The sequence below is a fragment of the Hyperolius riggenbachi genome, chromosome 7 (assembly GCF_040937935.1).
Source record: "Hyperolius riggenbachi isolate aHypRig1 chromosome 7, aHypRig1.pri, whole genome shotgun sequence".
In the NCBI taxonomy this organism is placed as follows: domain Eukaryota; kingdom Metazoa; phylum Chordata; class Amphibia; order Anura; family Hyperoliidae; genus Hyperolius; species Hyperolius riggenbachi.
The window spans coordinates 51,804,236-51,831,476 of NC_090652.1; the positions used below are offsets into that span (position 1 = coordinate 51,804,236).

The 27,241-nt window shown below is 48.0% G+C and overlaps 1 protein-coding gene across 3 annotated transcripts in view; it reads right to left on the minus strand.

Annotated features, from left to right (window-relative positions):
• Positions 1–27,241, minus strand: part of LOC137524316 (coagulation factor XIII B chain-like) — a 177,797-nt gene that overhangs the window by 58,802 nt on the left and 91,754 nt on the right. For all 3 annotated transcript variants that reach the window (XM_068244039.1, XM_068244040.1, XM_068244038.1), the window contains 2 exons: positions 26,376–26,492; positions 14,756–14,932 (listed from right to left, as the gene is read on the minus strand). In XM_068244039.1, the coding sequence (XP_068100140.1) occupies positions 14,756–14,932; positions 26,376–26,492 (294 nt within the window). The remainder of the gene's footprint in view (positions 1–14,755; positions 14,933–26,375; positions 26,493–27,241) is intronic.

Sequence of the window (27,241 nt, forward strand, 5' to 3'; positions counted from 1 at the left end):
GCAGCCACCAAGAAGAAGACGGGCCCGTAGTACCCATAGACTCCCAGAGGTGCTGGCACAACCAGATTGGCAATCCCCTGATTCCGCCGCACCCGTAGTGCCCCCTTTCACCGCCCAGTCTGGAGTCCAGATGGCGACAGCTCATCTAGGAACGGCCCTAGACTTTTTGCAGCTGTTCATCACCCAGGTTCTCCTGGACTTAATTGTGGTTGAGACCCAACCGTAAAGCCACACAATTCATCACCGAGCACCCGGAGAGCATGTATGCCCAGCCTTTCGGGTGGAAACCAGTCCAAGTTTCCGACATTAAAATCTTTTTGGCCCTTATCCTTCACTTGGGACTAATGAAACAGAATGTACTGCGGTCGTATTGGTCTACGAACCCAGTAAATCATGTTCCCTTGTACCCTGCTGCCATGTCCAGGACACGATTTGAGTCCATCCTGCGCTTCCTGCACTTCAACGACGACAAAACCTGTCATGAAAAGGGCCACCCCTGCTTATGACCGGCTCCACAAAATTCGGCCCCTCATAGACCACCTGTCATCAACATTTGCAGATGCTTATATCCCTGAACAGAACATCTGCGTAGACGAGTCCCTCTTACGCTTTACCGGGCGCCTTGGCATCAAACAGTACATCCCAAGCAAGCGCGCCCGGTATGGGGTGAAACTGTATAAGCTCTGTGAAAGGGCCACAGGCTATACATGTCGTTTTAGGGTCTATGAGGGAAAAGACTCAAAATTGGAGCCGGTCGGATGCCCTGACTACCTGGGGAGCAGTGGAAAGGTTGTGTGGGGACTTGGTGTCACCCTTGTTCCAGAAGGGGTACCATCTTTTTGTGGACAATTATTACACAAGTGTGGCCCTCTTTCAGCACTTAAAGTTAGAAGGAATCCGATGCTGTGGCACTGTGCGCGGCCTAGTCGCCAGGGCTTCCCCCAATGGCTCGTTACCACCAGACTTGAACGGGGGCAGAGGGCCGCCTTGCGTACTGAAGACCTGCTCGCGGTGAAATGGAGGGACAAGAGGGACGTTTACTTTCTGTCCACCATTCACACAGACACGACAGTCCAAATTCAACGGGCAACTGCGCGTCATTGAAAAGCCCCCTGTCGTCCACGAATATAATGTCAACATGGAGGGGTGGACTAGTGATGGGCGAACACCTGGATGTTCGGGTTTCAGGAAAGTTCGCCGAACATGGCCGAGATGTTCGGCATGTTCGGGGCCGAACCCCGAACTTTCCGAACATCCAGCTTTTGGGGGGCCATATGGGGTCCGCAGGCATAAGGGGGGAGCATGCCCCGATCGCGGGGGGGGTCGGAAATTCCCCCCACCCCCTCCGCTAGCGCTCCCCCCTCTGCCCGCTTCCCCATACAAAAGTTTAAGCAAAGTACCTGTAGTGGATGGCCTGGCAGTGGGCGGCACTGTGGAGTGAGGAGGAGGAGTCCGGAGAGTGACGAGTTGAGGGAGGCCGGGCAGCGGGCGGTTCAGCGGAAGTACCCTTGTGGTACTTCCGCCCTTTCTCTGACCTCACGCCCGCTGCCCGGCCTCCCTCAACTCGTCACTCTCCGGACTCCTCCTCCTCACTCCACAGTGCCGCCCACTGCCAGGCCATCCACTACAGGTACTTTGCTTAAACTTTTGTATGGGGAAGCGGGCAGAGGGGGGAGCGCTAGCGGAGGGGGTTGGGGGGGAATTTCCGACCCCCCCCCCCCGCGATCGGGGCATGCTCCCCCCTTATGCCTGCGACCCCATAGGGGGGCAGTATTCGGCCGAACAGGGCCCTGTTCGGCCGAACAGGGGCCCTGTTCGGCCCTGTTCGGCGGCCATTAGAAGTTCGGGGCGAACCCGAACTTAAAAGGCCGAACACCATCAGGTGTTCGGCCGAACGCGAACATCACCCCGAACAGGGTGATGTTCTGCAGAACCCGAACAGTGGCGAACACTGTTCGCCCAACACTAGGGTGGACTTCAATGACCAGAGGTTAGCGCCCTATTTAATTTCCCGGAAAACAAGACGCTGGTATAAGAAAGTGTCTTTTTATCTGATTCAATTGGCAGTTTACAACAGCTTTGTTCTCTACAGTAAGGCTGGGAGAACTGGATCTTTCCTTCAATTTCAGGAACAGATCGTTCTGGACATCCTGTATCCAGGAGGTGCCCCCCCCCCCCCCCCCCCCCCCCCACCCAGATGCAACTAGCCGACTGCATGGAAGGCATTACGCCTATCAGCTTCCGTGTGCCCCAGGTCAACGCATCCGAAGAAAACGTTGCCGTGTCTGCAGCAGGGCTGGAACAAGGACTGACACTGTGTATTATTGTCCCCGCTGTCCTGACCAGCCTGGCCTATGCGTAGGGCCGTGTTTTGAGAGGTACCACGAGCAGGTACACTATTAGAACCTAGGGAACTCCAGACACAGGAGTAGGCACACACTCAGTGGTCTTTCGCACATTGTCGCAGGGAGAGGAGAGGTAAGCTTGAAAACCAAACGGGTAAGCATAAAAGTCGGAAGAAGGATCGGTTTCCATGCTTGATATTGCTGATCTGTCCTGGGTTGGCGATATAAGACGGCATGTTTGAATTTCCCTTGAGTGTGGACACCCCCGGTTTATATGTGATTTGGGCCTATGATGATGCTTTAATGCCACACAGAGTCATCTCTATTGGCAGGCATATTGCTGTATCCTACAGGCATAATGCTGTATACTAAAGTTCTGAGGCCCAGTCACATAAGTTGGTGGCTCACCCTGAGTGCAGGGTGGCACGGGGTGTCTCTCTCCTGAGGTTATCACTGCCATTGATGTGGAGGAAGATCTGCCATTGATGTGGAGCAAGGTATGTTTGCCGTTCATTTTTCCTTTCAGCCAAGAGTGCATTACCCGTATACCCAATATAAGGAGTATAGCAGAAACTCCTAATACTGGCCTACATGTAATGATTGCAGAGACCCTAAAATGCCAGGACAGACTTCACAAATGACCCCATTTTGGAAAGAGGACACCCTAAAGTATTATGTGAGGTGCACGGTGAGTTCATAAAAGATTTTAGTTTTTGTCACAAGTTAGCAGAATTTTTTTTTATTTTTTTTTCTAACAAAGTGTCATTTTCCGTTTACTTGTGACAAAAAATAAAATTTTCAATGACCTCACCATTACCCTCATGGAATACCTTGTTGTGTATTCTTTCCAAAATGGGGTCATTTGTGGGGTTTGTTAACTGTCCTGGCAAGTGGGCGGGGTGCTAAATTGTGAGCACCCCTGTAAAGCCTAAAGGTACGCATTGGACTCTGGGCCCCTTAGCGCAGTTAGGGTGAAAAAAAGTGCCACACATGTGGTATCGCCGTACTCGGGAGAAGTAGTACAATGTGTTTTGGGGTGTATTTTTACACATACCCATGCTGGGTGGGAGAAATACCTCTGTAAATGACAATCTTTTGATTTTTTTACACACAATTGTCCATTTACAGAGTTATTTCTCCCACCCAGCATGGGTATGTGTAAAAATACACCCCAAAACACATTGTACTACTTCTCCCGAGTACGGCGATACCACATGTGTGGCACTTTTTTGCACCCTAACTGCGCTAAAGGGCCCAAAGTCCAATGAGTACCTTTAGGATTTCACAGGTCATTTTGCGGAATTTGATTTCCAGACTACTCCTCACGGTTTAGGGCCCCTAAAATGCCAGGGCAGTATAGGAACCCCACAAATGACCCCATTTTAGAAAGAAGACACCCCAAGGTATTCCGTTAGGAGTATGGTGAGTTCATAGAAGATTTTATTTTTTGTCACAAGTTAGCGGAAAATGACACTTTGTGAAAAAAACAATAAAAATCAATTTTCCGCTAACTTTTGACAAAAAATAAAATCTTCTATGAACTCACCATACTCCTAACGGAATACCTTGGGGTGTCTTCTTTCTAAAATGGGGTCATTTGTGGGGTTCCTATACTGCCCTGGCATTTTAGGGGCCCTAAACCGTGAGGAGTAGTCTGGAAATCAAATTCCGCAAAATGACCTGTGAAATCCTAAAGGTACTCATTGGACTTTGGGCCCTTTAGCGCAGTTAGGGTGCGAAAAAGTGCCACACATGTGGTATCGCCGTACTCGGGAGAAGTAGTACAATGTGTTTTGGGGTGTATTTTTACACATAACCATGCTGGGTGGGAGAAATACCTCTGTAAATGACAATCTTTTGATTTTTTTACACACAATTGTCCATTTACAGAGTTATTTCTCCCACCCAGCATGGGTATGTGTAAAAATACACCCCAAAACACATTGTACTACTTCTCCCGAGTACGGCGATACCACATGTGCGGCACTTTTTTGCACCCTAACTGCGCTAAAGGGCCCAAAGTCCAATGAGTACCTTTAGGATTTCACAGGTCATTTTGCGGAATTTGATTTCCAGACTACTCCTCACGGTTTAGGGCCCCTAAAATGCCAGGGCAGTATAGGGACCCCACAAATGACCCATTTTAGAAAGAAGACACCCCAAGGTATTCCGTTAGGAGTATGGTGAGTTCATAGAAGATTTTATTTTTTGTCAAAAGTTAGCGGAAAATTGATTTTTATTGTTTTTTTCACAAAGTGTCATTTTCCGCTAACTTGTGACAAAAAATAAAATCTTCTATGAACTCACCATACTCCTAACGGAATACCTTGGGGTGTCTTCTTTCTAAAATGGGGTCATTTGTGGGGTTCCTATACTGCCCTGGCATTTTAGGGGCCCTAAACCGTGAGAAGTAGTCTGGAAATCAAATTCCGCAAAATGACCTGTGAAATCCTAAAGGTACTCATTGGACTTTGGGCCCTTTAGCGCAGTTAGGGTGCAAAAAAGTGCCACACATGTGGTATCGCCGTACTCGGGAGAAGTAGTACAATGTGTTTTGGGGTGTATTTTTACACATACCCATGCTGGGTGGGAGAAATAACTCTGTAAATGGACAATTGTGTGTAAAAAAATCAAAAGATTGTCATTTACAGAGGTATTTCTCCCACCCAGCATGGGTATGTGTAAAAATACACCCCAAAACACATTGTACTACTTCTCCCTAGTACGGCAATACCCCATGTGTGGCACTTTTTTGCACCCTAACTGCGCTAAAGGGCCCAAAGTCCAATGAGTACCTTTAGGATTTCACAGGTCATTTTGCGGAATTTGATTTCCAGACTACTCCTCACGGTTTAGGGCCCCTAAAATGCCAGGGCAGTATAGGAACCCCACAAATGACCCCATTTTAGAAAGAAGACACCCCAAGGTATTCCGTTAGGAGTATGGTGAGTTCATAGAAGATTTTTTTTTTTTTGTCAAAAGTTAGCGGAAAATTGATTTTTATTGTTTTTTTCACAAAGTGTCATTTTCCACTAACTTGTGACAAAAATAAAATCTTCTATGAACTCACCATACTCCTAACGGAATACCTTGGGGTGTCTTCTTTCTAAAATGGGGTCATTTGTGGGGTTCCTATACTGCCCTGGCATTTTAGGGGCCCTAAACCGTGAGGAGTAGTCTGGAAATCAAATTCCGCAAAATGACCTGTGAAATCCTAAAGGTACTCATTGGACTTTGGGCCCTTTAGCGCAGTTAGGGTGCAAAAAAGTGCCACACATGTGGTATCGCCGTACTCGGGAGAAGTAGTACAATGTGTTTTGGGGTGTATTTTTACACATACCCATGCTGGGTGGGAGAAATACCTCTGTAAATGACAATCTTTTGATTTTTTTACACACAATTGTCCATTTACAGAGTTATTTCTCCCACCCAGCATGGGTATGTGTAAAAATACACCCCAAAACACATTGTACTACTTCTCCCGAGTACGGCGATACCACATGTGCGGCACTTTTTTGCACCCTAACTGCGCTAAAGGGCCCAAAGTCCAATGAGTACCTTTAGGATTTCACAGGTCATTTTGCGGAATTTGATTTCCAGACTACTCCTCACGGTTTAGGGCCCCTAAAATGCCAGGGCAGTATAGGAACCCCACAAATAACCCCATTTTAGAAAGAAGACACCCCAAGGTATTCCGTTAGGAGTATGGTGAGTTCATAGAAGATTTTATTTTTTGTCACAAGTTAGCGGAAAATTGATTTTTATTGCTTTTTTCACAAAGTGTCATTTTCCGCTAACTTGTGACAAGAAATAAAATCTTCTATGAACTCACCATACTCCTAACGGAATACCTTGGGGTGTCTTCTTTCTAAAATGGGGTCATTTGTGGGGTTCCTATACTGCCCTGGCATTTTAGGGGCCCTAAACCGTGAGGAGTAGTCTGGAAATCAAATTCCGCAAAATGACCTGTGAAATCCTAAAGGTACTCATTGGACTTTGGGCCCTTTAGCGCAGTTAGGGTGCAAAAAAGTGCCACACATGTGGTATCGCCGTACTCGGGAGAAGTAGTACAATGTGTTTTGGGGTGTATTTTTACACATACCCATGCTGGGTGGGAGAAATACCTCTGTAAATGACAATCTTTTGATTTTTTTACACACAATTGTCCATTTACAGAGTTATTTCTCCCACCCAGCATGGGTATGTGTAAAAATACACCCCAAAACACATTGTACTACTTCTCCCGAGTACGGCGATACCACATGTGCGGCACTTTTTTGCACCCTAACTGCGCTAAAGGGCCCAAAGTCCAATGAGTACCTTTAGGATTTCACAGGTCATTTTGCGGAATTTGATTTCCAGACTACTCCTCACGGTTTAGGGCCCCTAAAATGCCAGGGCAGTATAGGAACCCCACAAATGACCCCATTTTAGAAAGAAGACACCCCAAGGTATTCCGTTAGGAGTATGGTGAGTTCATAGAAGATTTTATTTTTTGTCACAAGTTAGCGGAAAATTGATTTTTATTGCTTTTTTCACAAAGTGTCATTTTCCGCTAACTTGTGACAAAAAATAAAATCTTCTATGAACTCACCATACTCCTAACGGAATACCTTGGGGTGTCTTCTTTCTAAAATGGGGTCATTTGTGGGGTTCCTATACTGCCCTGGCATTTTAGGGGCCCTAAACCGTGAGGAGTAGTCTGGAAATCAAATTCCGCAAAATGACCTGTGAAATCCTAAAGGTACTCATTGGACTTTGGGCCCTTTAGCGCAGTTAGGGTGCAAAAAAGTGCCACACATGTGGTATCGCCGTACTCGGGAGAAGTAGTACAATGTGTTTTGGGGTGTATTTTTACACATACCCATGCTGGGTGGGAGAAATAACTCTGTAAATGGACAATTGTGTGTAAAAAAAATTAAAAAATTGTCATTTACAGAGATATTTCTCCCACCCAGCATGGGTATGTGTAAAAATACACCCCAAAACACATTATACTACTTCTCCTGAGTACGGCAATACCACATGTGTGGCACTTTTTTGCAGCCTAACTGCGCTAAGGGGTCCAAAGTCCAATGAGCACCTTTAGGCTTTACAGGGGTGCTTACAATTTAGCACCCCCCAAAATGTCAGGACAGTAAACACACCCCACAAATGACCCCATTTTGGAAAGTAGACCCTTCAAGGTATTCAGAGAGGGGCATGGTGAGTCCGTGGCAGATTTCATTTTTTTTTTGTCGCAAGTTAGAAGAAATGGAAACTTTTTTTTTTTTTTTTTTCTCACAAAGTGTCATTTTCCGCTTACTTGTGACAAAAATTAATATCTTCTATGAACTCACTATGCCTCTCAGTGAATACTTTGGGATGTCTTCTTTCCAAAATGGGGTCATTTGGGGGGTATTTATACTATCCTGGAATTCTAGCCCCTCATGAAACATGACAGGGGGTCAGAAAAGTCATAGATGCTAGAAAATGGGAAAATTCACTTTTTGCACCATAGTTTGTAAACGCTATAACTTTTACCCAAACCAATAAATATACGCTGAATGGGTTTTTTTTTTATCAAAAACATGTTTGTCCACATTTTTCGCGCTGCATGTATACAGCAATTTTACTTTATTTGAAAACTGTCAGCACAGAAAGTTAAAAAAATCATTTTTTTGCCAAAATTCATGTCTTTTTTGCTGAATATAATAAAAAGTAAAAATCGCAGGAGCAATCAAATAGCACCAAAAGAAAGCTTTATTAGTGACAAGAAAAGGAGCCAAAATTCATTTAGGTGGTAGGTTGTATGAGCGAGCAATAAACCGTGAAAGCTGCAGTGGTCTGAATGGAAAAAAAGTGGCCGGTCCTTAAGGGGTAGAAAGCCCTAGGTCCTCAAGTGGTTAAAGGTCAGAATTAGTGTTGGGCCAACACCTAGATGTTCGGGTTCGCGAACGTTCGCCGAACATCGCCGCGATGTTCGGGTGTTTGCGCCGAACTCCGAACATAATGGAAGTCAATGGGGACCCGAACTTTCGTACTTTGTAAAGCTTCCTTACATGCTACATACCCCAAATTTGCAGGGTATGTGCACCTTGGGAGTGGGTACAAGAGGAAAAAAAAATATTTGAAAAAGAGCTTATAGTTTTTGAGAAAATTGATTGTAAAGTTTCAAAGGAAAAACTGTCTTTTAAAGAGAAACTCCAACCAAGAATTGAACTTTTTCCCAATCAGTAGCTGATACCCCATTTTACATGAGAAAGACAATGATTTTCACAAACAGACCATCAGGGGGCGCTGTGTGACTGATTTTGTGCTGAAACCCCTCCCACAAGAGGCTCTGAATACCGCGGTACTGCTGGCAAACTGCCACAATGTAACAATGTTCAGAGACAGGAAATAGCTGTTATTAGCTATCTGTAACAGACAGAGCAGCTAGAAACAGCTAAATAACCTGCCCACAGTAACAATGTCTCCATGTAATAAATGTCAGAATGTGAATCTGGGAGAGGAAAGATTTTACAATGAGCAAACACTGACTAAATCATTTATACATAATTATGGTAAAAAATGAAGCACTTTTTTTACTACATTATTTTCACTGGAGTTCCTCTTTAAATGTGGAAAATGTCATGTTTCTTTGCACAGGTAACATGCTTTTTGTCGCCATGCAGTCATAAATGTAATACAGAGAAGAGGTTCCAGGAAAAGGGACCGGTAACGCTAACCCAGCACCAGCAGCAGCACACGTGATGGAACAGGAGGAGGCGCAGGAGGAGAAGGCCACACTTTTTGAGACGCAACCCAGGCCTTGCATGAGGACAAAAAGCGTGCGGATATAGCAATGCTTTTTGCCGCCATGCAGTCATAAATGTAATACAGATGTGAGGTTCAATAAACAGAGACTGGAAACGCTAACCCAGCAGCAGCACACATGATGGAACAGGAGGAGGCGCAGGAGGAGAAGGCCACGCTTTTTGAGACGCAACCCAGGCCTTGCATGAGGACAAAAAGCGTGCGGATATAGCAATTCTTTTTGCCGCCATGCAGTCATAAATGTAATACAGATGAGAGGTTCAATAAACAGGGACTGGAAATGCTAATCCAGCAGCAGCAGACGTGATGGAACAGGAGCAGGCGCAGGAGGAGAAGGCCAAGCTTTTTGAGACACAACAACACAGGCCTTGCATGAGGACAAAAAGCGTGCGGATATAGCAATGCTTTTTGCCGCCATGCAGTCATAAGTGTAATACAGATGAGAGGTTCCATAAACAGGGACCGGAAACGCTAACCCAGCAGCAGCAGCAGACGTGATGGAACAGGAGCAGGCGCAGGAGGAGAAGGCCATGCTTTTTGAGACACAACAACCCAGGCCTTGCATGAGGACAAAAAGCGTGCGGATATAGCAGCAATGCTTTTTGCCGCCATGCAGTCATAAATGTAATACAGATGAGAGGTTCAATAAACAGGGACCGGAAACGCTAAACCATCCCAGATGTTCATTGGTCATGTTACTTGGTTGGGGTCCTGGAGTGTTGCGTAGTCGTTTCCAATCCAGGATTGATTCATTTTAATTTGAGTCAGACGGTCTGCATTTTCTGTGGAGAGGCGGATACGCCGATCTGTGACGATGCCTCCGGCAGCACTGAAACAGCGTTCCGACATAACGCTGGCTGCCGGGCAAGCCAGCACCTCTATTGCGTACATTGCCAGTTCGTGCCAGGTGTCTAGCTTCATGCCCGGTTTCAGGTCCAGCGGTGCCAGCCACAAATCCGTCTGTTCCTTTATTCCCCTCCAAATTTCCTCCCCTGTGTGCTGCTTATCCCCAAGGCAGATCAGCTTCAGCAACGCTTGCTGACGCATGCCAACAGCTGTGCTGCACTGCTTCCACGATCCTACTGCTGCTGGTGCTGGGTTAGCGTTTCCGGATGAGGTACAGCTTTGAGATGCGTTGGAGGAGAAGGAGTCAGAGAGGTAGGTGCTGCTGTTGTTATCCAGTGGGAGGGACGGCGGTGCAGCTGTTTGCGGCGTGGGCAACACCCGCGCCGTAGCAGGTGAGGAATCGCTGCCAGGCTCCACAAGGTTTACCCAGTGCGTGGTAAGGGAGATGTATCGACCCTGGCCGAACGCACTCGTCCATGTGTCAGTGGTGAGGTGAACCTTGCAGGCAACGGCATTCTTCAAGCTTCTGGTTATTTTGCTGACCACGTGCTCATGCAACTCAGGCACTGCAGAGCGCGCAAAGTGGTAGCGGCTGGGAACCACGTAACGTGGGATGGCCACTGACATCATGCCCTTGAAGTTGTTTGTCTCCACCACTCGATATGGCAGCATTTCGCAGGCCAGAAGCTTGGCTATGCTGGCTGTTACTGCCACGGCCCGGGGGTCATTTGCTGGCAATTTCCTCTTGCGCTCAAACATCTCCGAGACAGACAACTGAACCGTAGGGCTGCACACCGAAGGGCTGTTGGTTGTTGTGTTTGATGAACACTGGGAGACCTCAAGAGCACTACTCCGGAAAGTGACAGTGTCAGCGTCGTCTGATGTTTGTGAATGTTGTGAACCACGCAATGGCTGGGCTACTGCTGCTGCTGAGGCGGGTCTGGTGGTGAGTCTGGTGAACCCAAGGGAGGCAGTGTTGCTGGTGGTACCCTGTCCTGCCGCGTTTGCCCACAGAGTGGGATGTTTGGATAGCATGTGGCGGCTCATGCTGGTGGTGGAGAGGTTGTTAATACTTTTCCCCCTGCTCAGGCGGGTCTTGCACACCTTGCAAATCACCATGGTAACATCCTCAGTGCAGTCTTCAAAGAAAGCCCAGACTTTGGAGCACCTGCCTTGCTGGCGATTTCTGTTTGCGCCTCTTTTGCCTCTCACTTGAACTTCCACGCTTGTGGTGCCTGAAATTGCGTGCCGCCTACCTTGTGGCACAAGGCGAACTCGTGCAGCAGTGGGTTCTTCAACAGACACATCTGTGCTGCTGCTACGACGGCGATATTCTCGTTCACAAACAAAATCTGGGTCTATGTCCACATTGTCCATACCCTACTCTTCCATCTCCTCAAACTCGTCATATGTCATTGTGGGGGGCCGCCGCCGTGGAGTAGAGCTCCCCAGAACAACCTCTGCGCAGCTCACTTCAACGTCGTCTGGTTATCTGGCAGTTGTGTGCGTGGTGTCGCTGCCGGTTGTGTCAGCTTTGTGCCCACTGGCTCCTTGTAACTGGCTGAGGACTCGGACCTCGTGCGTGATGTGCTGGTGCTGCTTAACCCACTGCTGGACGCTTGAGAGGTCATCCAAGTAATTATCTGGTCCTGTTCTTTTGGATCTGTGAGGGTGGTTGTCCTGGACAACATGGGCGGTATTGAGTGGGTTTTCTTGGGTGCTCCCCTGTGGCCTGTACGTGAACCGTCAGGGGAAACACCTCTTCCCTTGCCCCTCCCTCTTTCACCGGATTTCGTCCTCATTTCACTTATCCTTAAAGTACACGCTGACTGGCAGCAGTACAGTGGCAGTACAGAAATGCTATACAGTGGTGGGTGAGCGGTGTACCACTATTGCCAGCAGCGACACAGAGCACAATGCTATACAGTGGCGGGTGAGCGGTGTACTACTGTTCCCAGCAGACACAGAGTGGCAGTAAACACAATGCTATATAGTGTGGCTGAGCCGTGTACACAGAGTGGCAGTAAACACAATGCTATATAGTCTGCTATATAGTCACCCCGAACGGGGTGATGTTCTGCAAAACCCGAACAGTGGCGAACACTGTTCGCCCAACACTACTGGGAACGCAGATTTTAGTACCTAAACACACGATACAACATGTTTTCCGGGGTCGGACTCTGAGGCACATACAGATGGTCCCGATCATCATCCTCATCATACAACTCTTCTCCTGAGTCTGACCCACCCACCACCTCTGCCACCCCAACATCCCCAGACACAGACTCATCGTCCTCAACATTAACTTGGGATGCTGGCCTGAGCCCGACCTCCTCCTCCACATCAGGCCCCATCATCTCCTCAATGGCAGCCCTCATTAATCGCTCTGGCGCCGGACCGATGGACACAACGTTCTCCTCCGGGGAGGGCTGCTGCTGACCACTGGCTGCTGGGGTGGATGTTATAGCTTGCGTGGGGCGTTGGCTGTTGCTGTTGTTGGGAGTGCTGCTCACAGCGGAGGTCTCTGAGGAACTCATGGTGAGCTCATATAGTGGTTGGCGGTGAGTGGAGTATTACTGATCCCAGCAATATACACACTGACTGGCAGAGTACGCAATGCTATATAGTGTGGCTGAGCGGTGTACACAGAGTGGCAGTAAACACAATGCTATATAGTCTGGCTGAGCGGTGTACACAGAGTGGCAGTACACACAATGCTATATAGTCTGGCTGAGCGGTGTACACAGAGTGGCAGTACACACAATGCTATATAGTGTGGCTGAGCGAGGTACACAGTGGCAGTACACACAATGCTATATAGTCTGGCTGAGCGGTGTACACAGAGTGGCAGTACACACAATGCTATATAGTCTGGCTGAGCGGTGTACACAGAGTGGCAGTACACACAATGCTATATAGTGTGGCTGAGCGAGGTACACAGTGGCAGTACACACAATGCTATATAGTCTGGCTGAGCGGTGTACACAGAGTGGCAGTACACACAATGCTATATAGTCTGGCTGAGCGGTGTACACAGAGTGGCAGTAAACACAATGCTATATAGTCTGGCTGAGCGGTGTACACAGAGTGGCAGTACACACAATGCTATATAGTCTGGCTGAGCGGTGTACACAGAGTGGCAGTACACACAATGCTATATAGTGTGGCTGAGCGAGGTACACAGTGGCAGTACACACAATGCTATATAGTCTGGCTGAGCGGTGTACACAGAGTGGCAGTACACACAATGCTATATAGTCTGGCTGAGCGGTGTACACAGAGTGGCAGTAAACACAATGCTATATATAGCGTGGCTGAGCGAGGTACACAGTGGCAGTACACACAATGCTATATAGTCTGGCTGAGCCGTGTACACAGAGTGGCAGTACACACAATGCTATATAGTCTGGCTGAGCCGTGTACACAGAGTGGCAGTAAACAATGCTATATATAGTGTGGCTGAGCGAGGTACACAGTGGCAGTAAACAATGCTATATATAGTGTGGCTGAGCGAGCGGTGTACTACTGTTCCCAGCAGCGACACACAATGACTGGGGGGGACCCTGGCTAGCGTGGCTGGAGAGCGAACTACCCTGCCTGCCTACCCAAAGCTAAACCCACAGAGAAATGGCGGAGATATGACGTGGTTCGGGTATTTATTTACCCGAACCACGTGACCGTTCGGCCAATCAGAGCGCGTTCGGGTCCGAACCACGTGACCCGTTCGGCCAATCACAGCGCTAGCCGAACGTTCGGGGAACGTTCGGCCATGCGCTCTTAGTTCGGCCATGCGGCCGAACGGTTTGGCCGAGCACCATCAGGTGTTCGACCGAACTCGAACATCACCCGAACAGGGTGATGTTCTGCAGAACCCGAACAGTGGCGAACACTGTTCGCCCAACACTAGTCAGAATGCAGCATTATCTATTTGATGTGCAGACTGGATGTCTAAGCCTGGGATGGCCAAGTCCAAACAATGATTTGTGTTCCTAAACACAGGCTTCTAGGCAGTGCTGGGACAAGGTCCTCCAGCACCCAAGGCTGAGACACCAAAGTGCGCCGCCCATCCCAGCAGTCACACTTTTTGCTATTAGACTAAGAGGTTCCCCAGGGCCCCCAACACCTTAATCTCTAGTTAGCTGGCTTGCAGTCACTGTCATGTATCCCCTTTTCTTATTTCTGTCTGCTTCAAACACAATAAGAGAATGATAGCTAAGGGAGCTGTGCGCCCCCTCCTTAACTGCACCCTGAGGCTGGAGCCTCGCTCGCCTCTGCCTCGGCCCGGCCCTGCTTCTAGGGATTTAGAGTACAGGGCATAGGTTTTGTGCCTGCGCATTAGACGGATGTCAATCACAAAGTTATATAAGCCAATAGCAAGTGTTTAATAGGGGAGACACCTGGAACCCACCCATATACCACCTTCGGGGGCATGTGGTTAGTTAACACTTGTGGATCTGGAGGTTTTTCCATATATAAGGTTGATCCATAAATGTCTGTGCGAGCACGCTCATATTAATCTCAGCTTTGCTCAATATCCGTATTGTTACATGCTGATGTTTGTTTTGCTTTGTGTGTTTTGGGCTAATGTAATGCCATTTTCAAGATAAGTTTTGTAACCAAGATTGCACCAAGTATCCCTGTTGGATACAATAAAAACTCTTAACTGCTCTGGCGTTCCAATTCTGTGGAAATCTGCTAATGTTCCTTCATGTTAGTGTTCCTTATGTATATACTGACAGTTCTGGAGTCCGCTTTTGAGATCTTACCTACACATCTGGGGAGTGGCTTCCAGCGTCCCTTCAAACATGTGGTTTTCTCCACTCCAATGAGACAATAGCCATCATTGCATCTGTATCTCACCGTGCTTCCGACAGGAAAAGTGCCTGGTTTTTCTATAATTTCTCCATTATTTATTTGGGGTGGATGAGTACAGTTTGCTTTTTCTGAAATCATGAAAGTAAAGAGTTAGCAAAATAAGAAAAGCCCAATTTTGTGGCCTCCTAGGCCATCTGATTTCAATTTCATAATTCTATCAAATCGCATGAAAATCGGTGCCACGACAGGCATGCATAATCAGGCTAAAATCGGTCAACTGTATAATCAAGCATGCTGGAAAGATCTTGGACTGACATGGGAGATCAGGTGAGCGGCGGCAGCAGCGTGCGATATCGAGGTGACTGACAAATGCGGCGGAACCCCCAGCCTCTCACTGACTGGATGGTGTAATGGTTAAGGGCTTTGCCTCTGACACAGGAAACCTGGGTTTGAATCTCGGCTCTTCCTGTTCAGTAAGCCAGCACCTATTCAGTAGGAGAACTCAGGCAAGACTCGTAAAACTTCTACTACCTATAGAGCGCCTCCTCAGGGCCGGATTTACCATAAGGCACTGTAGGCACATGCCTACAGGCGCCTGATGATGGAAAGGCAGCTCAGACTACTCCCCAAGTGCCTCCCTCCCTCTTTGCCTTACAGAGTCCTGAGCAGAGTGTAAATGAGAGGTTACTCACCCTTCTCTCGGCATTCCACTGATGAAATCTCCCTTCAGTCAGGGGCAGCTAGTCAATACTGATGGTACCTCTGACTACCTAATACTAAGAGCACCTGTAGCTACCTGCACTAGGCAGGGGAAGTAGGGGAGAAGTGACACTTGTGGTTTGGTTCGACAGGGGTTTATAAGTCCATTGAGGGTGAAGTCTAAGGTGCCAGGACATCTGTGGCCATAGGCTCCAGTGATGTAAATCCGAGCCTGCGCATCCTAGTGGCTGCAGCTCTGGTGCTTTTAGTCCGCCAGGAGAAAAGCACAATATAAATGTTCTGTGTCTTGTCTTGTCTCTGACCCCCAAATGTTAATGTGCTCTCCCAGTGCCTGTGCATTTAAATTTCATCTGATCCAGCTGCCCCTACTGTCCACCTGGGTCCCATCTGCTGCTTCCCAAAGTGTCCCACGTGGTTGCTGAGTATGGCAAGTGACACATGTGTGATGTCACACACATAAGTCATGTGTTATACGTGGCAACCTCGGTGAGCACTAATGGAGAAGCAGCAGACAAGATCCTGAGCTGCTGGACAGTGTATGGGCATCACACAGTTTTCTCTCTGATCAGACTCAATCAAAGAAAGATCTGTCTCGACTATTAATTGGTCTACCCACACATCGCTAGATTTATGGGCATCTTCACTTTCTCATTTCTCCATGCACAATACCTGAGTGTCTGAGGGAAAGGTTATAACTACAGGTAAAAAAAAATAATAATAATCTTAAAGCTAAGTTAAAGCTTAAGTGGACATTGATTCAGGGATTTAGTTATTACCACATTCATATTTATCAACTTGATATTATGCATTCATGTTTTCATCTTACCTTGTGCAGTGACTCTGGAGACAATGGTCTCAATTCACTAAGCCTATCTCCTGTCTTTAATAACATTTCTATAGTTATCACCATGGTGATGAGGCATGTAGTATTCAGGAAACATTTTACCTCAGGCAAACCTAAAGTTACCTCTTCTGTCTTTAAGTTAACTCTTTAATCCTTAAAATAACTCCAGAGTTAAAGACAGGCTGTTTATTAACTGCGAGTGAAAATAACTACAGAGGAGGTAAATTAACTACAGAGGAGGTAACTTAAGGAATGAAGAGATAAGATAACTCTCTTACTGTGTGGTGGTACGTTTTCTCTTGCCTTATTATCTCCAGCATGATCTTAGTGAATTGAGGTCAATGGCCTCAATTCACTAAGATCATGCTTGAGATAATAAGGCAAGAGAAAACTTACCTCCACACAGTGAGAGTTATCTTATCTCTTCATTCCTTAAGTTACCGCCTCTGTAGTTAATTTACCTCCTCTGTAGTTATTTTCACACACAGTTAATGAACAGCCTGTCTTTAACTCTGGAGTTATTTTAAGGATTAAAGAGTTAACTTAAAGACAGAAGAGTTAACTTTAGGTTTGCCTGAGGTAAACTGTTTCCTGAATACTACATGCCTTATCACCATGGTAACAATTCTAGACGAGTTATTAAAGACAGGAGATAAGCTTAGTGAATTGAGGCCTATGTCACTTACTTTAAAGGGACTCCAAGCTCTGATTAAAATCAAACTACGGCGCATGCTTGATTAAACCGCGCATGCGCCATACTGTCACGCCGGCCGCCGTGATGACGCGAGGCGGGCGGCGTAGTGACGTCAGACGTGACTTATGCGGAAGAGGAACCCGGAGCCGGTGGCCAGCCATTTCTGTCCAGGCCCTGGGAGAAGACACGGATGTACGTCGGGGGACCTTCTGACCTGCACTGGGCTGCGTAAAGCCCCGGGTAAGTTCAAATTTTTATTTTTTTATCAGAGTTCGGAGTCCCCTTAATTGTCATCATCACCAACAGCAACAGTGATAATGATATCAGTTATAATATATCATACAACATATATATATATATATATGTTTTATAATATATCATACTGTATATCATATATAATATATCATATATAATAATATATCATACATCAATTATATCATTTATAATAATATATCATACATCAATTATATCATTTATAATGGCTGATAATTTAGTAAGAAATAGAGCGCACTCACAGAACCAGTTGTGGGAAAGCCAGGGATGCCTGGAATAATCTCACCTTAAAAAGTTACTGGCAAGCCTGTACAGGTTTGTCCAGCGGCTGCGCATGTGTCCCTCTGACCGGGGACAAGGCTTGGCATTGTCCAGATTCTCCTCCATAGGAAGAAGGCCTGATGAAAGGAGGACTTGCCTCCTGAAGTGCGCGTAGCAAATAAACCTTGTTATACCACACGACAGCCACCATAGCCTTTCTTACATGCACTACTAGATTGACAAGTATTAATCACTACTCCTAATTGCCTGTGAGCTGTTTATACAGTCACGCAGAGTAGCAGGGAGTTATGGATAACCTCATTACTGCATAACCCTTTTCAAGTTTGCACTAGTGCAATCTGCTATAGCCTGTGGTGCGGCCGCAGAGTGTAGAACTTGCACGCAGTCCAGGCAGAGACTGCAAAGATACAACCACGGATTCCAGCTCTGCCTTCCTACGGAGGAGAATCTGAACACTGCCAAGCCTGGTCCCCGGCCAGAGGGACACATGCACAGCCGCTGGACAAACCTGCACAGGCTTGCCAACAACTTTCTAAGGTGAGATTACGCCAAGCATCCCTGCCTTTCCTACCACTGGTTCTCTGAGTGCGCTCTATTTCTTGTCTTTATTCTAGATCTCATGGCCACTAATGTGGATTCTTAAAGAGCAGCACCATTACACAAGCCTCATTGCTCGCTCCTTCTAGCCATAGAAGTACCTACCTATACCATTGTGTCAATTTAGTTAGGCCCGGTTCACATAAGCGTTTTTTGTGTATCGGAACTGGAACGTATACTGTACAAACGGAAAGGATGTGAATGGATCCAATGTTAACCTATGAATCCATTCACATGCGTCCGCTGGTATATATGATATGTTCCGTACGTTCCAGTCCCCAGATCTAAAAAATGCCGCAGGCCCTAATTTTCCACACCGTTTTTCCCAGCGAAACGGATCCGGACAAAAAATGCTACAGCATTGGAGCAATAGGAAACGGAACGTTTCTTCACACTAGTGAAGAAACAGACCGTTCCACGGGGGATGTAGCATGTGCCGACGCAAATCTAGCGACGGGAGGGTGAGGGGAGGGTGCAGCAGCCGGGCGGGTGGGTGAGGGAGGGTTTATACATACCTAATTTTCAGTAGTAGCCGGCGGTAGAGGCTTCTGTCTTCCGCGTCATGTGACTTCATGACGCGTCATGTGACTAGTCACATGACGCGCTGTGTAGTCACAGCGGAAGAAGAGGAAGCCTCTACCGCTGGCTGCTACTGCAAATTAGGTATGTATTTGCTGAGTGAAAAAGGATCTAATGAATCATTGATCAGATCCGTTTTCACTATGTGGTCCGGGCCACGGACTGAGCCATCCGGAGTCGGTGAAGCAGAGACCGGATCCACTCACCGGATCCTTTTGGCTCAGAACGCTAATGTGAACCGAGCCTAAGAAATTTGTTTTCTCCCAAGAAGATTTGTAAATACAATTGTAGCCATAAAAGCTGTAAGAAGGTAATTGGCCACTTAAGTAATATCCGTTTCTGTAGAGTGGTTAGAGCAAAAGCTCTTTGTATGTGATTATTTAAGCAATAACCACATACATATAACCTTTTCTTTTCCATCATTGCTCCCACTGACACACTGATTTCCTCATCAGTCCCATCAGGGGCATAACTACATGTGAGCAGGCCCTGCAACTGCAGGGGGGCACAGAGCTGTGAGGGGCCCTGACTACTAACGTGCCCTTTCTCCATCAATCCAATCAGGTATTACTGTGGCTACACTTATTATGGGTGTAAAGATTATGATGACCACACATTTTTATGACCTTTGCAAGATGAGCCCCCCAGGCTGTGATTAGTGTTGGGCGAACACCTGGATGTTCGGGTTCGCGAACGTTCGCTGAACATGGCCGCGATGTTCGGGTGTTCGCGCCGAACTCCGAACATAATGGAAGTCAATGGGGACCCGAACTTTCATGCTTTGTAAAGCTTCCTTACATGCTACATACCCCAAATTTGCAGGGTATGTGCACCTTGGGAGTGGGTACAAGAGGAAAAAAAATATTTGAAAAAGAGCTTATAGTTTTTGAGAAAATTGATATTAAAGTTTCAAAGGAAAAACTGTCTTTTAAATGCGGAAAATGTCATTTTTCTTTGCACAGGTAACATGCTTTTTGTCGCCATGCAGTCATAAATGTAATACAGATAAGAGGTTCCAGGAAAAGGGACCGGTAACGCTAACCCAGCAGCAGCACACGTGATGGAACAGGAGGAGGGCGGCGCAGGAGATGAAGGCCACGCTTTGAGACACAACAACCCAGGCCTTGCATGAGGACAAGAAGCGTGCGGATAGCAATGCATTTTGTCGCCATGCAGTCATAAATGTAATACAGATAAGAGGTTCCGTAAAAAGGGACCGGAAACGCTAACCCAGCAGCAGCACACGTGATGGAACAGGAGGAGGCGCAGGTGGAGAAGGCCACGCTTTGAGACACAACAACCCAGGCCTTGCATGAGGACAAGAAGCGTGCGGATAGCAAATTAGCAATGCATTTTGCCGCCATGCAGTCATAAATGTAATACAGATAAGAGGTTCCAGGAAAAGGGACTGGTAACGCTAACCCAGCAGCAGCACACGTGATGGAACAGGAGGAGGCGCAGGAGGAGAAGGCCACGCTTTGAGACACAACAACCCAGGCCTTGCATGAGGACAAGAAGCGTGCGGATAGCAATGCATTTTGCCGCCATGCAGTCATAAATGTAATACAGATAAGAGGTTCCGTAAAAAGGGACCGGCAACGCTAACAAAGCAGCAGCACACGTGATGGAACAGGAGGAGGCGCAGGAGGAGAAGGCCACGCTTTGAGACACAACAACCCAGGCCTTGCATGAGGACAAGAAGCGTGCGGATAGCAATGCATTTTGCCACCATGCAGTCATAAATGTAATACAGATAAGAGGTTCCAGGAAAAGGGACCGGAAACGCTAACCCATCACAGATGTTCACTGTTCATGTTACTTGGTTGGGGTCCGGGAGTGTTGCGTAGTCGTTTCCAATCCAGGATTGATTCATTTTAATTTGAGTCAGACGGTCTGCATTTTCTGTGGAGAGGCGGATACGCCAATCTGTGACGATGCCTCCGGCAGCACTGAAACAGCGTTCCGACATAACGCTGGCTGCCGGGCAAGCCAGCACCTCTATTGCGTACATTGCCAGTTCCTGCCAGGTGTGTAGCTTAGAGACCCAATAGTTGAAGGGTGCAGATGGATGGTTCAACACGGCTACGCCATCTGACATGTAGTCCTTGACCATCTTCTGCAGGCGAGCGGTGTTGTAGGTGGAACTGGGCGATTGCTGTTCTGTGGGCTGCTGCATGGGTGTCAGAAAATTTTGCCACTCCAAGGACACTGCCGATACTATTCCCTTGTGGGCACTAGCTGCAGCTTGCGTTCTTTGTTCCCCTCCTCGTCCTGGGTTTGCGGAAGTCAGTCTGTCGGCGTGGAACTGGCTAGAGGAGGAGGATGTCAATCTCCTCTCTAATTTCTCCACAAGGGCCTGCTGGTATTCTTCCATTTTGACCTGTCTGACAGTTTCTCCAATGAGTTTGGGAACATTGTCTTTGTACCGTGGATCCAGAAGGGTATAAACCCAGTAATCCACGTCGTCCAGAATTCGAACAACGCGCGGGTCGCGTTCGATGCAGTCTAGCATGAATTGAGCCATGTCTGCCACAGTCCTAACAGAATCCTCATCATGTTCTTCTGAGCTTGACACACCCTCATCATCATCACCAGCATCACGCCGTCGCCCACCTTCTTCCTCGTCTTCTTCTGCTGTCCATTCCCGCTGAATCATGGAAGTCCAACGTGCACCGCTCTGTCCCTCGGCAGTGGGGGCGTCCAAGTCCTGCTCCAACTCCAGCTGTTCCTCGTCCTCTTCTTCAGCATAGCTGTCGGGAGGACCAGCGTTTCCTGAGGCAGATTGCCTGATGTTGGTATTATCATCACGCTGATCGTTGTCCTCTTCTTGAGATTCCCCCACTTGCATCCTGACTGCGGCTTCCTTGATCTGCAGCATTGATTTTTTCAGCAAACGCAGCAGTGGTATCGTAATGCTGACTGAAGAGTTGTCACCGCTCACAAGCAACGTGGATTGCTCAAAATTTTGAAGGACTTGGCAGAGGTCCAACATGGTGGCCCAATCAGATCCACAGAAGCTTGGTAGCTGTCCGTATGCGCCTCGGTACTGCGCCGTCATGTACTGGACCACTGCACTCTTCTGCTCGCAAAAGCGTGCTAGCATGTGCAGCGTCGAATTCCAGCGCGTGGGTATGTCACACACCAAGCGATGGTTCGGTAGATTGAACCGCTCCTGCATCTTGGTGAGTCCCTCCGAAGCGGTACTGGACTTTCGGAAATATTTGGCCACTCGTCGCACCTTCAGCAGAAGATCTGCCACGCCTGGGTATGTCCTCAGGAACCGCTGAACAACTAGGTTCATAACGTGTGCCAGGCAAGGGATGTGTCTCAGCTTAGCCAACTTTAAAGCGCGAATGAGATTGCTCCCATTGTCACACACAACCATGCCTGGTTTCAGGTCCAGCGGTGCCAGCCACAAATCGGTCTGTTCCTTGATTCCCTTCCAAATTTCTTCACCTGTGTGCTGCTTATCTCCAAGGCAGATCAGCTTCAGTAAGGCTTGCTGACGCATGGCAACAGCTGTGCTGCACTGCTTCCACGACCCTATTGCTGGGTTACCGATGCCGGATGAGGTACCGCTTTGAGAGGCGTTGGAGGAGAAGGAGTCAGAGTCGAGGTAGGTGCTGCTGTTATCTCTGAGGGACGCCGGTCCAGCAGTTTGCGGCGTGGGCAACACCCGCGCCGTAGCCGGTGAGGAGTCGCTGCCAGGCTCCACAAGGTTCACCCAGTGCGCCATCAGGGAGATGTATCGACCCTGGCCAAAGGCACTCGTCCAGGTGTCTGTGGTGAGGTGAACCTTGCAGGCAACGGCATTTTTCAAGCTTCTGGTTATTTTGCTAACCACGTGCTCATGTAACGCTGGCACTGCAGACCGCGCAAAATAGTATCGGCTGGGAACCACGTAATGTGGGATGGCCAGCGCCATCATGCGCTTGAAGCTGTTTGTCTCCACCACGCGATATGGCAGCATTTCGAAGGCCACAAACTTGGCTATGCTGGCTGTTAGTGCCACGGCCCGGGGGTCATTTGCTGGCAAATTTCTCTTGCGCTCTAACATCTCCAGGACAGACAACTGAACCGTAGGATCGCACACCGAAGGACAGTTGGTTGTTGTTGTCGTGGTCGTTGAAGACTGGGAAACGTCAAGAGGACTGTTGCGGAAACTGACATCGTCGTCTACTACGGATGTTTGTGCACCACGTAATGGCTGGGCTGCTGCTGAGGAGGGTCTGGTGACAACGGAGGCAGTGTTGCTGGGGGCTGGAAGCGAGCCACTACCCTGGCCTTGCGTGTTTGACCACAGAGTGCTATGTTTGGCTACCATGTGGCGGCGCATGCTGGTGGTGGAGAGGTTGTTGATATTTTTCCCCCTGCTCAGTCGGGTCCTGCACACCTTGCAAATCACCATGGTAACATCCTCCCTGCAGTCGTCGAAGAAAGCCCATACTTTTGAGCTCCTGCTTTGCTGGCGAGTTTCTTTCGTGCCTCTTTGGCGTCTCACTTCTACGGCTATGCCTGTTGTGTCCGAAATACCCCACCCCTGCCTACTTTGTGGCACACGGCAAACTCTTGCAGCAGTGGGTTCTGCAGCAGACTCATCTGTACTGCTGCTATCCTGACAGCGAGGTTGTACTCGATAATCCGGGTCTGTGTCCACATCGTCCAAAACCTCCTCTTCCATCTCCTCATCTGTAACTGTGTGTGTGTGCAGTGGACTAGAGCTCCCCAGAACACCCTCTGCGCACCTCACTCCCATGTCTTCAAGATGTTCTTGGTGGACCTCCTGCAATTCAAATTCCTGCGCACATTGTTCAGGGATTTGGGTGTCTTCGTCCTCGCCTTGCATTTCAGTGCATGGTGCATTTACCTCGCACAATGGTTGTGAATCCGGGCACAACATTTCTGGCTGTTCCATTGTTTGTGGGGGTAGGAGTGGGAATAGCTCCTCCGAAGAGGCCATTGTGTCCGGAAATAATTGTTCGGACTGGTTATTCGGCCATTGTGTGCATGGTGTAGCTGCTGGTTGTGTCACTGTTGTGCCCACTGGCTCCTTGTAACTGGCAGAGGACCTCGTGCGTGACAACAAGGATGTGCTGGTGCTACTGCTGCTTAACCCGCTGCTGGACGCTTGAGAGGTCATCCAATTCATTATCCGTTCCTGCTCTTGTGGATCAGTGAGGGTTGTTTGTCTGGCACACATGGGTGGTATTGAGTGGGTTTTCTTAGGTGCTCCACTGCGGCCTCTACGTGAACGGTCAGGGGAAACACCTCTTCCCTTGCCCCTCCCTCTTTCACTGGATTTCTTCATTATGGTTGTACTGATCCCAGCAGTACACGCACACTGACTGGCAGTACAGTGGCAATAGACAATGCTATATAGTATGTTATAAACTGGTGATGGACGGAAGTACTACTGATCCCAGCAGTACAGTGGCAATAGAAGACAATGCTATATACTATGTTATACACTAGTGATGGACGGAAGTACTACTGATCCCAGCAGTACAGTGGCAATAGAAGACAATGCTATATACTGTATTATACACTGGTGATGGACTGAAGTACTACTGATCCCAGCAGTACAAGCTGACTGGCTGTACAGTGGCAATAGAAGACAATGCTATATACTATGTTATACACTGGTGATGGACGGATGTACTACTGATCCCAGCAGTACAGTGGCAATAGAAGACAGTGCTATATACTATGTTATACACTGGTGATGGACGGAAGTACTACTGATCCCAGCAGTACAGTGGCAATAGAAGACAGTGCTATATACTATATTATACACTGGTGATGGACGGATGTACTACTGATCCCAGCAGTACAAGCTGACTGGCAGTACAGTGGCAATAGAAGACAATGCTATGTACTATGTTATACACTGGTGATGGACGGAAGTACTACTGATGCCAGCAGTACAGTGGCAATAGAAGACAATGCTATATACTATGTTATACACTGGTGATGGACGGAAGTACTACTGATCCCAGCAGTACAGTGGCAATAGAAGACAGTGCTATATACTATATTATACACTGGTGATGGACGGAAGTACTACTGATCCCAGCAGTACAGTGGCAATAGAAGACAATGCTATATACTATGTTATACACTGGTGATGGACGGAAGTACTACTGATCCCAGCAGTACAGTGGCAATAGAAGACAGTGCTATATACTATGTTATACACTGGTGATGGACAGAAGTACTACTGATTCCAGCAGTACAGTAGCAATAGAAGACAGTGCTATATACTATGTTATACACTGGTGATGGACGGAAGTACTACTGATCCCAGCAGTACACGCTGACTGGCAGTACAGTGGCAATAGAAGACAATGCTATATACTATGTTATACACTGGTGATGGACGGAAGTACTACTGATCCCAGCAGTACAGTGGCAATAGAAGACAGTGCTATATACTATATTATACACTGGTGATGGACGGAAGTACTACTGATCCCAGTAGTACAGTGGCAATAGAAGACAATGCTATATACTATGTTATACACTGGTGATGGACGGAAGTACTACTGATCCCAGCAGTACAGTGACAATAGAAGACAGTGCTATATACTATGTTATACACTGGTGATGGACAGAAGTACTACAGATTCCAGCAGTACAGTGGCAATAGAAGACAGTGCTATATACTATGTTATACACTGGTGATGGACGGAAGTACTACTGATCCCAGCAGTACACGCTGACTGGCAGTACAGTGGCAATAGAAGACAATGCTATATACTATGCTATATACTGGTGACGTACGGAAGTACTACTGATCCCAGCAGTACACGCTGACCGGCAGTACAGTGGCAATAGAAGACAATGCTATATACTATGCTATATACTGGTGATGGACGGAAGTACTACTGATCCCAGCAGTAAACGCACGCTGAGCTGACTGGCACTACAGTGCAGTGGCAAATATAGTATAGGAGGCTGGGGGGCCCTGGCTAGCCTAGCTGGTGAGAGAGAGTCTAACCTGCCTGCCTACCCAAAGCTAAACCCAAACGCAAGTGGCGGAGAAATGACGCGGTTCGGGTATTTATTTACCCGAACCACGTGACCCGCTCGGCCAATCACAGCGCGAGCCGCGTGTTTGTGCCCGAACCACGTGACCCGCTCGGCCAATCACAGCGCGAACCATACGTTTGGGGAACTTTCGGCCATGCGCTGTCAGGCCGAACATACGTTCGACCGCATGGCCGAACACATGGCCGAATACCACGAGGTGTCCGGTGAAGCCCGAATCGAACTCGAACAGCCCGAAATCCGGGCGAACCCAAACAGTAGCGAACACTGTTCGCCCAACACTAGCTGTGATGGTCACCAAGGGGAGGAAAGGGAAGGGGTGTCAATATTGGAGGAGCGCCATTAAAGTTTTGCTGGTGGGCCCCATGATCTGTACTTAGTCACGCCCCTGAGTCCCATCCCCTTTCTTGTCCCTCTCCTGTTGCCCCCAATCCCCACTCTAATGAGTCACACAGTGAGCAGTAGTGTAGATATTATTTCTCGTATGGGATTTTCATTGGATTCATGGAAAGGCTCAAGCTTTTTAAACACCCACCGCAATTTCTTTCATCTGAGTTGTCTCCACAGTCATTTGCACCATCACAGCGCCACCATCTGGGAATGCATCCCCGGTCATCACATTGGAAAAATGTTTCAGGGCACTTCTGAGGTCCTGCAAGAAACATCAGACTTGAAATATAAGGAAACATTCACCGATATGTGTGCACCTGTCAGGGGCGCCTCTAGCCATTTTGCCACTCCAGGCAAGAAAGCCTGTGGCGTCCCCCCCCCCCCCCGACGTGGCGGCCACTATGCCACCCCCCCTAGACTACCTCGCCCCCCCTACCCCCCCCCCCCCCCCCCCGTGGTGCCCGGTGTGAAGATAATCGAAATACGGCAGTGTTTTACCAGAAAATAATCATACTGCAGCAGTGTTTCACCAGAAAATAATCATAATGCGGCAGCATTTCACGACATTTCACCAAAAAATACACATAGGCAGGGCTCCACTTTCATGAGGCACACAGGAGGACAGAAGGAGGCACAGGGGTACTGAATAAGGCACACAGGGTGACATAAGGAGGCACAGGGGGACAGAAGGAGGCATGCGGGTCAGAAGAAGTCACAAAGGAGGACAGGAGGAGGCACAAGGGAACAAAAGGAGGCACACGGACAGAAGGAGGCACAATGGGTGACAAAAGGAGGCACAATGGGGACAGAATGAGACACAAAGGAGGACAGATGGATGTACACAGAGGGGAAGCAGGCAGTACAGGGGAACAGAAGAAGGCATGAGGGCCAGAAGGAGGCACAAAAAAAAAAGAAGGGGGCACAGGGGGACTGAAGGAGGCACACAGGGGGACAGAAGGAGGCACAAAGTGGGGCATAAGGAGGCACTAAGGGGGCAGAAGGAAGCTCAAT